Source organism: Amia ocellicauda, chromosome 2, assembly GCF_036373705.1.
Source record: "Amia ocellicauda isolate fAmiCal2 chromosome 2, fAmiCal2.hap1, whole genome shotgun sequence".
NCBI lineage: Eukaryota > Metazoa > Chordata > Actinopteri > Amiiformes > Amiidae > Amia > Amia ocellicauda.
Genome location: NC_089851.1, coordinates 23516304 through 23532492, shown reverse-complemented (window position 1 = coordinate 23532492; position 16189 = coordinate 23516304). Strand labels below are relative to the sequence as shown.

The window sequence follows — 16189 nt, the reverse complement described above, 5'->3', positions numbered from 1 at the left end:
CAAGCAAACACTTAACTCTAAATATATATATATATATATATATATACACACACACACACACACACAGACGGGTGACAAATTAAAGGAAAAACGAACAAAGTGTCTCAGTAAGGTGTTGGGCACCACGAGCCTCCAGAACAGCTTCAATGCTCTTGGCACAGATTTTACGAGTCTGAACTCTACTGGAGGGATGAACACCATTCTTCCAAAAGATATTCCCTCATTTGGGGTTTTGATCTGCAACAGTGGTGGCAATGTGGAGTAGTGGGTAGGGCTATGGATGTGGGAGTGGAGGGGCGCTGCTGTTGTACCCTTGAGCAAGGTGCTTTACCTCGATTGCTCCAGTAAAGGCCCAGCTGTATAAATGGGTACAAATGTAAAAATAATGTGAGATGTTGTAACAATTGTAAGTCACCCTGGATAAGGGTGCCTGCTAAGAAATCAGAAAATAATATGTGTAGCTGTTTCCCATGACTTCAGATTGTTTGGTCATTTTCCATGACCGTGGGAAACCTGTCCTTCACTTTTTTCTTTCCAAGTTCACTTTTAGCTGGAAAGTCGTTGTCATACTTCTTGTGAAGTTTTAAAAGGCTTGAATGGCAGATCAGACACACATATTGAATTTGTAGTGGTGAATAACTAATCTTCATCCCACTCACTGTGAAAGTGGTAGGTTTTCGGTTTCTTGCAATTGTTTGACACTGATCGAGGTCTTGGGCACCACTGGACTATTGTTGCTTTCACAGACCGCAATTAGCAGGACTCATGGGTTACTCAATACATGTGTGAGCTTTTAACTTCTAAAAACGATCTATGAATCTAAACTAAAACTACCCAAACTATTATACTGATGTTTCACATAAAACCAAGCCCATCAAATGTAAGGGCGCCAGAGATTATATTATTAGTAAGTTTGGGGGCGCTGACAAGTGACAACATTGAAAACCGACAAAACAAAATGATTACTAATACATTCATAATTATTTATTATGACTACATTTTTCTTCCCCCTGTAGCTTGACCTGTATGCAGTTAGTTCACTGTTAAAAGTAGCGAGCACAAAAATGCAACTTGCACGTGCAAAACTACACTTACGTTTTTTATTTTACGCTTACAATTCAATTCTGCGCTCGTTCAATATCGTTTACATATTTGCAGTTCTCACTGTGCGCTCACGCTTCTTGCTGAGCATTTGCAGTTCTCTCTACACGCTCGCAGTTCTTTCTGACAGTGTTTTCACACTGACTTTCAAAAAACAACGCGTAGATCAGGCATCCTAGATGATCATCGCACTGTCGAGCTCCATTCTCATCAAACATGGCTGACCACACGGCAGCAGAGGGAGAGTCTAAAAAAGCTTAACGTGGCTTAATGCGCTTTAAACATAACCATTACTTTGCAAAGTCTGTCCGTTTATAGTTAGGCACGTCCTACTATGAATAAAGGATGGACATGTTTTTTACTAACATAAACAATATGACTACGACCTTAAGCTCAGCATATAATAATAATAGTATAATCTCTAAATAATCTCTAAATGACAAGACTGACACTTTCCAAACTGTAGATTAAAAATTATAACAGTTTGGAAAGTGTCAGTCTTGTCATTTAGAGATTGGATGTAAACGGCTGTGTTTTAAGTACAGTAAGTCACATTGAGCGTTTTCTGCATTAAGTGATACTCAACTTGAATTCATTATTATTATATTATTATTATTATATGCTGAGCTTAAGGTCGTATTCATATTGTTTATGTTAGTAAAAAACACGTCCATTCATAGTAGGAAGTGCCTAACTATAAACGGACAGACTTTGCAAAGTAATGTTTATGTTTAAAGCGCATTAAGCCACATTAAGCTTTTTTTAGACTCTCCCTCTGCTGCCGTGTGGTCAGCCATGTTTGATGAGAATGGAGCTCGACAGTACGATGATCATCTAGGATGCCTGATGTAGCTGATGCGGGTCGGAGCTCCCCGCCCGGGATTTGAACCGCGCACCACCAGCGCTCCGCACCGCAGCGGCTCCAGCGCAGTACAGTGTTAAGCCCTCTACGCTAAAAGGCTGGGCCTCCTACCATGGGAGGCTTAACACTGTACTACTTTTACCGAGGGGTTGCGTCACTTTGTAACAGGCTCATTATGGCACGAATGAGCCCCGTTACACTCTACCCCTCTGAACTCCTCCCAGCGACTGATAGGCATCAGTCTTATTATCTGGGTCACGGCATCATTGTAGCCGATGCGGGTCGGAGCTGCCCGCCTGGGATTCGAACTGCGCACCACCGGCACCCCTCTGAGCGCTCCGCAGCGGCTCCAGCGCAGTACAGTGTTAAGCCTCCCGTGGTAGGAGGCCCAGCCTTTTAGCATATAACACTGTAACACTGTACTGCGCTGGAGCCACTGCAGTGTGGAGCGCTCGGAGGGGTGCCGGTGGTGCGCGGTTCGAATCCCAGGCGGGGAGCTCTGACCCGCATCGGCTACAATGATGCCGTGACCCAGATAATAAGACTGATGCCTATCAGTCACTGGGAGGAGTTCAGAGGGGGAGAGTGTAACGGGGCTCATTCGTGCCATAATGAGCCTGTTACAAAGTGACGCAACCCCTCAGTAAAAGTAGTACAGTGTTAAGCCTCCCGTGGTAGGAGGCCCAGCCTTTTAGCGTAGAGGGCTTAACACTGTACTGCGCTGGAGCCACTGCGGTGTGGAGCGCTCGGAGGGGCCACCGGTGATGCGCGGTTTGAATCCCGGGCGGGGAGCTCCGACCCGCATCGGCTACACTCATCTACACGTTGTTTTTTGAAAGTCAGTGTGAAAACACAAAAGAACTGTGAGCGTGTAGATAGAACTGCAAATGCGCAGCAAGAAGCGTGAGCACACGTGTAAACTGCAAACGTGTAAACAAAACTGCAAATATGTAAACGATATTGAACGAAAGCAGAATGAATTGTAAGCATAAAATAAAAACCGTAAGTGAAGTTTTGCACCATGAGTCCGTAAGTTGTATTTCTGTGCTCGCTAATTTTGATAGTGAACTCACGCCATACAGGGCCTCTACAGCCATGCCCTAGTTAGCCAGCAGGAGTCTGAACATCTACTCGTGAGTGGCAGCAAGGGCTCCACTTCCACCACTTCTTCTCTTTTCTCTTTTCCTGGGAGTCGCTCCAGTAGCTCATGGCCTCGACGGTGCAGCTCTCCGCCTCGGCGTCGGTCTCCACTCGCAGGGCACGCATCAGACCTGCAGACACAGGGAGAGGACAGGCTGAACGGGCAGCGCCGGCTGTGCCTGAGGGGCCGAGAGAGCGCAGCAGCAGGCTGACGCACTCTGCTCAAGGACCAGATACTCGCTTATGTGCTCCCTTACCTCTGAGAATCTCATCTATCTGTCTACAGGATGCAGGGTCTCTGGGGTGCTTCTAATCAGGAACCCTAAAGATCAGAGGGAGCAACACTAAACAGCAATTCAACACGGAGCTATTGAACACAAGGACATGTCATCCTGGCTGCCCCAATAGTTCCAATTGAAACAAATCAGTTAGAACTCATTGCAGATTCTTGGTTCTCATACCACTCCATTCTGCCATCCCCAAAATGACGACTGTGAACAGATCCATAGCGATATTGATGGATCTGGACATTGTGAACCCAATGATTGAGGTTTCAAATCAATCGCTCACTGTACAGAATCCTGATCCACGCCACAATGTCCCCTGTGAGCGCTATTATGGGCCCATATCCTGCCCGGGTTGTTCTCATCTCCTCACCTATCAAGATGGCGGCGCTGGATCTGACTCCCGGAAACTGGCTGCTCCAGATCATGATCACAGACAGTAATAGACCATCCAGAGCAGCACATCTCAAATTCTACATTTTGTACATTTTCTTATATTCTTAATTATAGTCCCTCTGGGGTTTGCCCAGCCCCAGTGGGGGGTACAGAATGGCCAGGGCCACTGATGCACCCTTACCTCGGTCACCTCTGGGCTGGGGTCCTGCAGCTCCCGCATCATGAGGGCCCTCACTGCCTGGCAGCGGCACATCACCCCCAGTGCGGTGGCACCAGCACAGCGCAGCTCAGCGTCGGCCTGGAAACAAGCGGGGGGGTTGGTCAGGCACAGAGCGTCACACTGAGCACAACAGCACAGAGACTGGACACTCCAGACTGGACTAAACTGTATATAACGCCAGGACAGGGGTCTCCACTGCAGGGGAGTCAGTAAGAGCAGAGCAAAACTTACGCTTTCTAAGAGCAGAGTGACCCTCCGACAGATGTCTGCAATGACATTCTGGTTGATACTGTCCTGCCTCAGGTGGGGCAGGACCTGCAAGAGAGCAGACAGAGCTCCCAGGACCGCTTCTGACTGCTTTCTGTCCACTATTTCAGCGACGTCCGTGCCCTTCAGGCCTGCGTGGAGGATTGCAAGCAGCTCCCGGCCGTGGTCTTCCACCTAGACACAGACACCCAAAACAACCCGTCAGCACAGAGACTCCCAAAGCACAAGTGTTCGTGTCGTGTCTCATGGCAGGTGGTCCTGTGCTGTCCTTACCTGGGCGGCAGTGGCACTTCCCAGGCCCTGGAACAGTGGCAGCCTCACACGCACCGAGCGGTCCTGGGCTCGGCTTATCAGGCTTTTCACAAGCAGGGCTCTCAGTGGCTGCCGCGAGCAGCCCAGCAGCCTGTTGATGGGAGAGTGAGGCGCCATCAGAGGAGAACTCAGCCACATACCTACCTCTGAGAAGAAGACCATCGCCGTCACTCTGTGCTGCTCCCGGTCAGCGCTGAGGAGAGGGACAAGGGCCTCCACAATGCCAACGAGCATCGTGCCGCCGTGCCGAGCCATGGCCCTGGAGAACGAGGGGACAGTCGGTAAGGAGACAATAAATCCTGAATGATCACAAGATAGGAGTGAAATGGTGTGAATATGTTCCTGTAATCGCTGTCCGTAATGAGGGCCCAGCTCTGAGAGAAACCCGTACCTGGCCAGGAGACGGATGCCCTCATAGTGGCTCTCAGGGCTCTGCAGTTTCCTCCAGGCGGCCTCCTCCTCCAGCTGCTCGGTCACCGCCCCCAGCTGGGTCTGGACCAGAAGGTACTGCAGTGCCAGTACGGTGTCTCTGAGGGGAGAGGAGAGGACAGTGCTCGGCCTGGGTCTGCTGCAACTTCAGTACCAACACTCAGTAGAATAAACTGCTTCTCACACTGTGGAGCTTCATGTCCATTCTTGCTTGCTTGGGTCACTCACCTGCAGACACTCAGCGCTCCAGACAGGTCCTGGTTGTGGATGCCGACCATCCGTGAGAAGCGCAGACTCTCCTCACTGCAGTCCATCTGGAGCAGGAGGGCCTTAAAGAGCTGGGGAAAGACCTTCTCAAAGGCCCCTGCTCTCTCTGGGTTGGCCAGCAGTTCCCGCACGGCACAGGTCACCTGACACGGGGAGGAGCACACAGGGTCACACTCGCCATGAGAGAAGGCACACTATTTAGAGGAATACATTTCTGAAAGTGTCACAAAGACATCTTCTCCCAGGGACTGTATATATCCATAGTTGCTTCAGACCTGGGCTGTACGGGTTTCATTTATAATATTAACATAAAAAGCCCCGCTATGTTCTTGGTGTGGTTTAAACTGTGAGCAAGTGCACAGAAGCCCATGAAGATGTGGAGAATTGTCAGCTCTCTCTGGATACTCACAGCCACGGTCTGGCGTGCAGCCGACACACAGTCCTGGGCCATGTCCCCGGGCAGTGAGGGGTTCAGCTTTTGCATGAGGATGCCCAGCAGCCTGCGGGACAGCTTGTCCTTAGTGCCCATGGCCCTCCACAGCGTGCGGCCGGATCTGGGAAAGACAGGGCGGCTACAGTGAGACAGAGACACACAGGAGCTCCTCGCTGTTGCACACTGAGACGAGACACATGAGCCCTTTGGCACAACAGCCATTTGAAGACTTAACAGTAGTGGATCATTGTAAAAGACGGCGCTCCTGTGTATGGCTCACCTGTCCGGCGGCAGGGCCCAGCTCAGCAGCGTCTCCGCGGCCTGCTCCGGGTTCTGCGCGGCCAGGCGGACGACCACTCTCAGCTGTGACCCCGTCAGGATGTGTAGGCAGGGCTGCAGACACCCGAGGATCTCAGAGACCTGAAGGACAGAAGAGACAGGCGCTCAGTCTGCATGATACATAAGAACATAAAGTTTCCAAACAAGAGGAGGCCATTCAACCCAATCATGCTTGTTTGGTGTCCAAGGATCCTATCCAGTCTATTTTTGAATGTTGCCAAATTCGCTGGGGAGTCTGTTCCAGATTGTGACGACTCTCTGTCTCCTGTTTTCTGACTACACTCCATCCCAAGATCACGATATACAGAAGAAAAGGTGCGTATTGAAAAGTGTAGCATCCACAGCACCGTATCTTTCTCCTAGAAGATTAAATCTATATTATTAACCACCAAACACAATGGAAAACTATACAGCACCAAAGCATTGAAGAATTCAGCTACAATTTGGGAGCATCATTTGCCTCATTAAACTGCCACTGCTGCCACCTAAAGTGAGAGTATGAAGGGAGTCAAATGCACAGACTGGTTGTCGCTGCCCAACCCTTTCCTGCAGTCTGGCCCTGTGGCCCTTACCTGCTCCTTCAATTCAGATCTTTGGGCCTCCAGGACACTGCAGAAGATGGCGCTGGAGCCCTGCAAGAAGGAGAGCTTGCAGTTCAGAGGATCACCATCACTGCATTCAGCTGCTCCCAAGGACTCGGCCTTCCCTGCAATCGGAATCGGGGGAAGGACAGGGAAACAATTCAATCACAGAGATCAGGAGAAACAATGTGGCTCCCAGTTGAGAATGTCTGCGTACTGACAGAGGACGGCTACCTGCAGCGATGAGGAGATATCCCAGTATCGCCCCGGATGCGGCCCGGCCCGTCCTGCTGCTGCTCTTCAGCTGTTCGATCTCAAATGTGGCCACCTTCTTCGGAAAGGTGTTTGCTGTTGGGAAAAAGCAGGCACCACAGAACACTGAGGTCACTACACCGGCCAACGGAACCACAAAACCCTGCGAGAGTGACTGCACCGGCCAATGGATCAACAACAGGACTCTCCCCGAGTGTTCGGTGCTGATGTGAGACGTACCGATGAGCATCAGAGACTTCAGGACCTCGCTGTGCTCGTCCAAGGAGCTCTCCTGACGGGCGCTGATCTGCAGGAGAAAGACACGGTCACTGTGTACCGAGGAGGAAAGCATCTCTACGCTGCTCAAACACCTTGTGTCACGAACGCTCCATAGAGGACCTACCTCCTGGTGCAGTGCGCCCAGCAGGCTGTAGCTGGAGCGCTTCAGCCAAATGCGGTCCGCAGCCAAGCCCGCCACCACAATGTTGCGCACATTCTATAAGATACAGAAAAACAGCCGCTGATACATGATGCACTATGGTTACTTTCACAGACCCCAATTAGCATGACTCATGGGTTACTCAATATATGTTTGAGCTTTCAACTAAAAATTATCTATGAAACTAAACTAAAAAGACCTAAACCCTTATACTGATGTTAAACATAAAACCAAGTCCTTAATCGTTAGCCTGTCTCACATCTATCCAAGCCAGCAAAGCCATACCTGGCCAAGGGTGTCACCACTGCAGCCGTCCTTGTGCAGCACCAATGTAGCTTCCATCAGCCAGGTCAGATTGGCCCGGACAGTCTCAACGGGCAGCAGGGTGGCCATGGCAGTCAAGGAACCGACCACCGTCTCCTGCAGCTTCAGCACCGACACAGAGACAGAGGCAACCGTTCAGTGTGCAGAACGTCAAAAGGGGAAAAGTGCAACTACAGGAGTCACAACTCAGAACATGTGTTACTAGATGACGCTCTCAGTCACCCCAGCAGCGCCAGCATATGAGAACGATCACTATAAAGGGTGAGAATTACTATTATTGATACCATGGCAATCCTCTGCCTATAGATAAATCACCTCAGCCTCATAAAAATAACAAGCTGGCAGAGGATCAGGGGGCCATGAAGCCTGACTGGTCACGTATGGAGCTGGATGTTGTACCCCCTCCTCCCGACACTTCCTGGAGGACCGTACCTGCAGACTACTGGTGTAGGGTGAATACCACCACTTTAAAACCGTCATGAATGCCAACTTCATGACGGGAGCAAAGTCCTCCTTGCTCACTGTGGGGTCCGGACTCCCTCCAGGACCAGACGTGTACTCCCCGACACTCTGGCTGATGTTTCTGAGAGCTGGGAGAAGACAAACAGATGCAGGGATCACTCTCCGGGATATACTCACGGCTCAGCTCCACTGAACTCCACATTAAACAAAAATGGGGAATATCTGTCACTACAGGAATCAGCTGCGACCCTCACTCACCTGAGCAGACTGCCAGTTTAATCTCAACGCTAGTGCTGGTGGCCTCAAATAGCACGGGCATCAGGTGTTCAAGAATGGCCCTGAGGCGGGGCCCAATGCCGGACACTGCAAACAAATACAACAGGCAGTTACAACTTCAACTTATACAAAAACAGGCCACCTATCAGTTCACGTATAGTGTACAGACGCTATGCAAGGAGAGGGTGACAGATGAGGATCCCACAACAGCCATCAAATCTCCACTGCGAGAAAATCCCTTTCACAAAGCACAGTGGCTTCAGGGATCGAAGGAGAAGACAGACTTACCATCGCCTTGTGATAACCTGCCCAGTGTGGTTAAACACATTGGGTTTGGTTGGTTTTCCAGCACAAACTTCAGGCTGTCTATCACCTCCCCTGGAAATCTGCGTCCCATGGCCACCAGGACATCGCTGGCTGCCTGCTGCACATCAGGAGACACGTTCTGGGTCCGGGGAAGACAAGAGGAGTAGGGTGAGGTTGAGAAGGCTTTCTGGAGAGAGCAGTGTTTCTGGCACATCTGAGTGAGAAGGACGGACCATTATACAAACAAACAGGAAGGTCTTTTTTGAATGCATGCGTTTCATAGTGTCTGACAGGAGGAAATGGCTCACCGCATCGAAGACCATCTTTTCAACAGCCACTGAGATGATTTTACTGGCTGTGTCGGGGCTGACGGCCTCTACTGGGTTTTGCAGAACCTTCTCCATGGCCTGCAGGAAGGTGATTTGATGGTGATCGGCCATCTGACCAGAGGAACACAGGAGAACAAGCTCATGAGTGATGTTTTTACCTTATTGATGACTGAATTATTGAATTGATTACCTTAGACTTAAAACGTTCAAGAACTCATCAAGGTGCGACAATGAAAAGAAAATAACAGACAGTATAGCATTCAGAAACCCACCACTGGTTTGTAAAATTAAGTGAAGAAAGAAGAATGATGAAAAACAGTACATCATACAATGTTCACATTTCATAAGCTTTCAGATCAATTCCAGAAAATAAACCTGGAAGAAGAAACAGCTCAGAAGAAAAGCTACAAACAGTTAAACACTGTCCAAACCACAGGTTCATTTGCACTCTTTCGGGAGCCTGGCGTTCTTGGCATTATTCTTGCTGACAAACAGACGCTGAGTGGTCTCCAGTCTCACCTCCGGGTACCTCTCAATATATCCCAGACACTTCACACTAAAGCGGTCTGGGTTCACGATGTGGGAGCGAGCCACTATGCTCTCCTGGACGTGCACCTTTCGCACCTGCTTGCCGGTGTCAAGGGCATGCATGACATCGAACACATGTACTGAGGGGGAAATACAAACAAATATTGTCAAAACAGTCGATATCAAGTCCAGCACATCCTTATCAAACAACAGCAACAAGATTAGATTAGAGCAGAGCCACACTATTGTAACAGTCCCCTCTTCCCACAATGCACTCCTGCCCAGGTACCATTACTGCCAAAAGGCAACAGGTTGGTAACGCATAGAGACTAAAGATTGTATTATTAATTCTTATTTCTCATCATTACTATAGTCAGTAAAAAGTACTCAACACAGATACTCACCAATGCACTCGGACACCATCTAGCAAATGTATTCATATAAAAATAAGAACAGAGGAATTCTGGGTTACATTTCATGTTATGTGATTGATTGTATTATTTTGTGTGTATCAACATAGTATACGTCTGACAATTGGTGCATTATACTGAAGAACATCAAGTCTAAGAATTATAAAGTTTAAACATTACAGCATTTAAAATAGAATATTACAGTAAGGCAGTGTAATATAGTTTAGTGTGGGCAATTCAAATATGAATCCCAATCTTCAAAGCAGGCATTTTCCATTGCAAGGGAAGATATGCATGCATACTCACAATGTTTTAAACGATGCAAGCAAGCAAGCAGGCAATCACAACAGGTACTAAAAGTATAGCACAAGTTTTTTGTTGACTGGAATAACGTGATTTGTTATGGATACTGTACAATTGTTAATCTACAATATATATGATTATACTTATTATTATGATTACGGTTATTATATTATGTTTTCTACTCATACAATTACACTAGTTTCAGATCAAAATTAGAAGTGTAGTTTAACACTATTGTCCAGTATCGCCTACAAGGACTAACATTTAAACAAGGAGATTCATAACGTTAACGATTAACATTGCATCTTAACAGAAAAGCCATTACAAATTTTCATTCGGTGAAATCAAACTCACAGCTGCTTTCTCGTCGTTTTCCACAAGCAACTAAAGCTGATACGTTTCTTTCTGTAAAGTTACTGAAACGTCATAGTATAATTAAGCCATCAGTATGCTAACGAGTAACTAACAATTACGTCACAGTGTCATGAAACTCACGCCTGGACCGGACAGGCCACGCCCACACCGGATTCGAAGCGTTGGCATTGGTCGTTGGCGTTACGTCAATCATCTTCACTGCAGCCAATCAGAGGAAAGACATGGCAATCATTCTCTTTACACAGCCAATCACCTGCTGAGGACCACGTGTCAGCAGAGTCGCGTCAGCGTTGGCGTCCTTACTGATACAAATAGTTTTATATTAGGACATGAAGTGTAAAATCGAGAGGAGGCCTTTCGCCCCATCGTGCTCCTTTGGTGTCCATTAATAACTAAGTGATCCAAGGATCCTATCCAGTCTATTTCTGAATGTTCCCAAATTGTCTCTTCAGCCACATCGCTGGGGAGTTTGTTCAGATTGTGAGACTCTCTGTGTGAAGAAGTGTCTCCTGTTTTCTGTCCTGAATGCCTTGAAGTCCAATTTCCATGTGTGTCCCCGGGTCTGTGTGTCCCTGCTGATCTGGACAAGCTCCTCTGGTTTGATGTGCTCGATGCCTTTCATGATTTTGAAGACTTGGATCAAGTCCCCACGTAGTCTCCTCTGTTCCAGGGTGAAAAGGTTCAGGTCCCTCAGTCTCTCCTTAATAGAAAAATAAATAGTATTGCACAGTTAATTAACATATAGCGCGTTATATTAACCACTACATTCCTTCCTGTTGCAGTTTATGTGAGGTGATAATTACGGTGAAATAAATACATCATAACTCGCAGCTGCAAAATGTGAGTGGGGAACGAGCTCAACAGAGACTGGAAACGCATGAACACAAACAAAGCCGCCGAGTTTGCGCAGTTCATCAGCCGCACTGAGACAGACAGCGCAGACACGGCCACGACGCTGCGCGAAGAAACGTGTCCATCTGTGCGTATTTCATTACAGGCCCAGCAATAAAGAAAACACAGTCATCTACACACAGTCTGCTCTAAACTGTTACAGTTCAAACCGTAAGGACGAAGCACAGCAGGGATCGCTGCGCACTGAGCAACACCTCCTGCATGGGGTTCAGTGCTACGGAGGCTGTTGAGGTACAAAATAAACCAACACTGTACAATCAAACGAAATATTGCAATTTGCAACTTCACATGACTAAGAGCACTTCATTTACATTAACTGAGATAACCTTCAAATATGAACGCAGAAATTAAAATGGGGACATACACTCACCTAAAGGATTATTAGGAACACCTGTTCAATTTCTCATTAATGCAATTATCTAACCAACCAATCACATGGCAGTTGCTTCAATGCATTTAGGGGTGTGGTCCTGGTCAAGACAATCTCCTGAACTCCAAACTGAATGTTTGAATGGGAAAGAAAGGTCATTTAAGCAATTTTGAGCGTGGCATGGTTGTTGGTGCCAGACGGGCCGGTCTGAGTATTTCACAATCTGCTCAGTTACTGGGATTTTCACGCACAACCATTTCTAGGGTTTACAAAGAATGGTGTGAAAAGGGAAAAACATCCAGTATGCGGCAGTCCTGTGGGCGAAAATGCCTTGTTGATGCTAGAGGTCAGAGGAGAATGGGCCGACTGATTCAAGCTGATAGAAGAGCAACTTTGACTGAAATAACCACTCGTTACAACCGAGGTATGCAGCAAAGCATTTGTGAAGCCACAATACGTACAACCTTGAGGCGGATGGGCTACAACAGCAGAAGACCCCACCGGGTACCACTCATCTCCACTACAAATAGGAAAAAGAGGCTACAATTTGCACAAGCTCACCAAAATTGGACAGTTGAAGACTGGAAAAATGTTGCCTGGTCTGATGAGTCTCGATTTCTGTTGAGACATTCAGATGGTAGAGTCAGAATTTGGCGTAAACAGAATGAGAACATGGATCCATCATGCCTTGTTACCACTGTGCAGGCTGGTGGTGGTGGTGTAATGGTGTGGGGGATGTTTTCTTGGCACACTTTAGGCCCCTTAGTGCCAATTGGGCATCGTTTAAATGCCACGGCCTACCTGAGCATTGTTTCTGACCATGTCCATCCCTTTATGACCACCATGTACCCATCCTCTGATGGCTACTTCCAGCAGGATAATGCACCATGTCACAAAGGTCGAATCATTTCAAATTGGTTTCTTGAACATGACAATGAGTTCACTGTACTAAACTGGCCCCCACAGTCACCAGATCTCAACCCAATAGAGCATCTTTGGGATGTGGTGGAACGGGAGCTTCGTGCCCTGGATGTGCATCCGACAAATCTCCATCAACTGCAAGATGCTATCCTATCAATATGGGCCAACATTTCTAAAGAATGCTTTCAGCACCTTGTTGAATCAATGCCACGTAGAATTAAAGCAGTTCTGAAGGCGAAAGGGGGTCAAACACAGTATTAGTATGGTGTTCCTAATAATCCTTTAGGTGAGTATATATAACTCGTCCATATCAGGAAACGTCTAATGTTCACTGTTGTCTGTATTAAACTAGATGAAAATACACTGTGACATTAATTCATGTCAATACTAGTCCTTGCATGCCTTCAGTAATGAATATTATTTTTAAATGCATTTTATTTAAGACTTAATCAATCTAATTTTGATTGGAAACCTGCTTGTTACTTTGTTCCCAGGCCCCTCATTAAATAAACCTATATTGCAATTACTCCCATATGCCCTGTCACCGCAGTGCAGCCTTTTCAGAATAAAACAGGTATTTGGCACAACTCCCTTGTTCACACAGAGAGTCGTCACAATCTGAAACAAACCTCCCAGCGATGTGGTTGACGCTGAAAATGTGGGAACATTTAAAATCAGACTGGATAGGATCCTTGGATCACTTAGTTATTAATGGACACCAAAAGAGCATGATAGGTCGAATGGCCTCCTCTCGTTTGTAAACTTTCTTATGTTCTGGCATAAATAAGCTATGACTGGGTATTTCTGTGCAGTAAACAAAGAGTGAGATTCAGGTGGAATATGCAACTGAATATTTATACTTTCAGCACGGTTCCCATCAGTTTCCAACCCACACACACACAAACGTACACAAGTCTGCTGCACGTCATATTACCAAACACATTTTAAACACATAACCCTATACTGCTGTCTGACCATAATATATGGATTAAAAAAACATATATATTTGAATCCTCAACACAGGTGTTTGATTAGTCAAAAAGGTACTTTGTCTTTTGCATATTTATATATTATTTTTATATTTTGATTCATATGCAAGTGGATCATGTTCTGTGTGATTGTCTGCTGTTGCTTCTTCTCAGGTTATAGGTCAGGATAATGGTTATAAAATTAAAGCAGGCGAAAATGGGATTGAGCTACATATGGTTACATCCCTGGTAACTTTCCAAGCACTATAATTCTCCTTCTAAAGCTATTTCTGCTGAAACAGTTTGTCAAGAGCACAAATACACGATGGCGTTCGTCTGAAATGTGTAAGTTTATCAACACATTCCACTTAACAACATATGATTTGTTAGGGGCTTCGTTGGAACTGATTGATACTGGTGTGTGTTTGCAATAGACCCCTCTCTGTCAGTTCAACATCAACTCCATTGCCTCCTGAATACATCAGCCTTTAAACCTTTCAAACTGTTCTCTTTTTACTCCACCTCTACTGATTGTTGTACTGATGTTTTTATTTCTGTCATTTCTCTGATTACACTGGAAGAATGTGTTTTAAATTTTTTTATACCTACCTGCCATCACTACAGCACTACAGTTAGTATCTATCCATCACTACAGCTTTAAAAAAAAGAAAAACATGCATTACATTCATATCTGTGTGTGCAGGTGTATATACTTATATATTGCATATGATATGATATACTTAGATTTTCAAGAAGCTTTTGATAAGGTTCCACACCAAAGACTGATCCTCAAATTGGAAGCTGTAGGCATTCAGGGTCATGTAAGTAGATGGATTATGAACTGGTTGATGTATAGGAAACAGAGGGTGTCGATTAGAGGAGTCGCTTCTAACTGGAGTGAGGTTGTTAGTGCAGTTCCACAGGGATCAGTACTAGGGCCTTTGCTTTTTCTAATCTATATTAATGATCTGGACTCTGGGATAGTTAGCAAACTTGTCAAATTTTCAGATGATACAATCTCTGCAGCACAGGTTATTCATGGGACTTAGATAATATTCAGTTGTGGGTCGACACCTGGCAGATGAAATTCAATGTGGAAAAGTGCAAAGTATTACATGCAGGTAACAAAAATGTCCACAATAATTACACTCTGGAAGGAATATAACTAGAAGAAGTAATGAATGAGAAAGATCTAGGAATTGTGGAAGAACAATCAGCCTTCAATCAGGTTGGAACGTTCATTGCAATGTCTTTATTACACGCAGCGTGGAGAGGAACAGTGAATCAAGAAGATCCCAAAGTCGCTCTGCCTTCATTTTAACAGTCAGAGCTTTTATACACAGAAATCAAAGAGCTGGTTATAATCAGAAAGTCATTATTATGTTATCTTAAAAGTTAGCTATCATTATAGGACAGAGTTCACAGATCAACACATGGATTAGGGAGCAGGCACTTAAATCATACTGTTTGACATTGCCTCCAAGATTCTCATCGTAAATAACAAACCAAAATCAAGCTTCCTTCTGGCCTGACCTTCTAGCTTGACCTTATCTTTCTTAAGTATACAAGACAGAAAAACAGGTATTAGAAAATAATTTCTAACTTTCCTTCCACAGAGTCTACGTGGACTCCTCACTTTCTCCATCCAAACAATGTGGGGAAGCAATAAAAAAGGCAAACAGAATGCTAGGGTATATTGTCAAAAGTGTAGAATTGAGAACAAGGGCAGTGATGTTCAGACTGTACAATGCACTAGTTAGACCTTGTTGAACCCAGCCTGGAAGGTCCTGACATGGAAACTCTCCACCTGAGCGGAGTCTCTGTGAACAGCAAAAGTTAACAGCTTTTATAGGAAGCATGACATGTGGTTCTGTGGGCAGGGTCAGTCACATGCTTCCAAGAAGTGCTGCCTCGAGGTCAGGTCTCTGGCCCTTGTAATGTTTGTGGTTGTCTTCCTGGGAGAAGGTGTGGGATGCGGAAACCAGATGGCTTCCTTTGATATACTGGGAGAGGTCCGGTCCCATGGTCATCTGTAACAACTGTTAATCAATAACCATAATGTAACCTCTCCAGCCTTAAGATAAGCCACAGAAAACCTTGAAACAAATGCTGGGAGTGACTTCTGCAGGGACAGCACTCATAAAAACAGCCATGCTAACATTTGCTTGCTTGACAATTAATACAATTGGCTCTATTGACATATTAGTATTTCAAACATTAATATAAAACATTATACAGTTTATACAAAGCATTAATACTGGCTCTTCACACAGCATGCACTGAACTACATCACACAATGCTGCACAAAGAGTGTCCAGTGGGACACCCTATACCCTATACCCGAGAAGGAGTTCCTCGCTCTCACCGAGACATGGATCTCCCC

The 16189-nt window shown here is 46.0% G+C and overlaps 1 protein-coding gene across 2 annotated transcripts; it reads right to left on the bottom strand.

Moving 5' to 3' along the window:
• Positions 1–3014: 3014 nt before the first annotated feature.
• LOC136712636 (maestro heat-like repeat-containing protein family member 1) lies at positions 3015–9994 on the bottom strand. 2 transcript variants are annotated; one of them, XR_010804868.1, is made up of 20 exons: positions 9952–9994; positions 9539–9687; positions 8999–9130; positions 8673–8829; positions 8367–8471; positions 8079–8236; positions 7608–7748; positions 7287–7379; positions 7124–7190; positions 6866–6979; positions 6623–6756; positions 5992–6131; positions 5688–5832; positions 5240–5421; positions 4974–5111; positions 4544–4841; positions 4235–4444; positions 3965–4081; positions 3361–3425; positions 3015–3234 (listed from the first exon to the last, which is right to left on the bottom strand). XR_010804868.1 is itself a non-coding variant. In XM_066689324.1 (19 exons), the coding sequence occupies exons 1-19, from the start codon at positions 9968–9970 to the stop codon at positions 3229–3231; spliced, it is 2505 nt and encodes an 834-aa protein (XP_066545421.1). In that variant the 5' UTR covers positions 9971–9994; the 3' UTR covers positions 3015–3228. The 2 variants fall into 2 exon arrangements, 1 of the variants encoding a protein (XP_066545421.1); XM_066689324.1 differs by lacking the exon at positions 3361–3425.
• Between the last annotated feature and the right edge of the window lie 6195 nt (positions 9995–16189).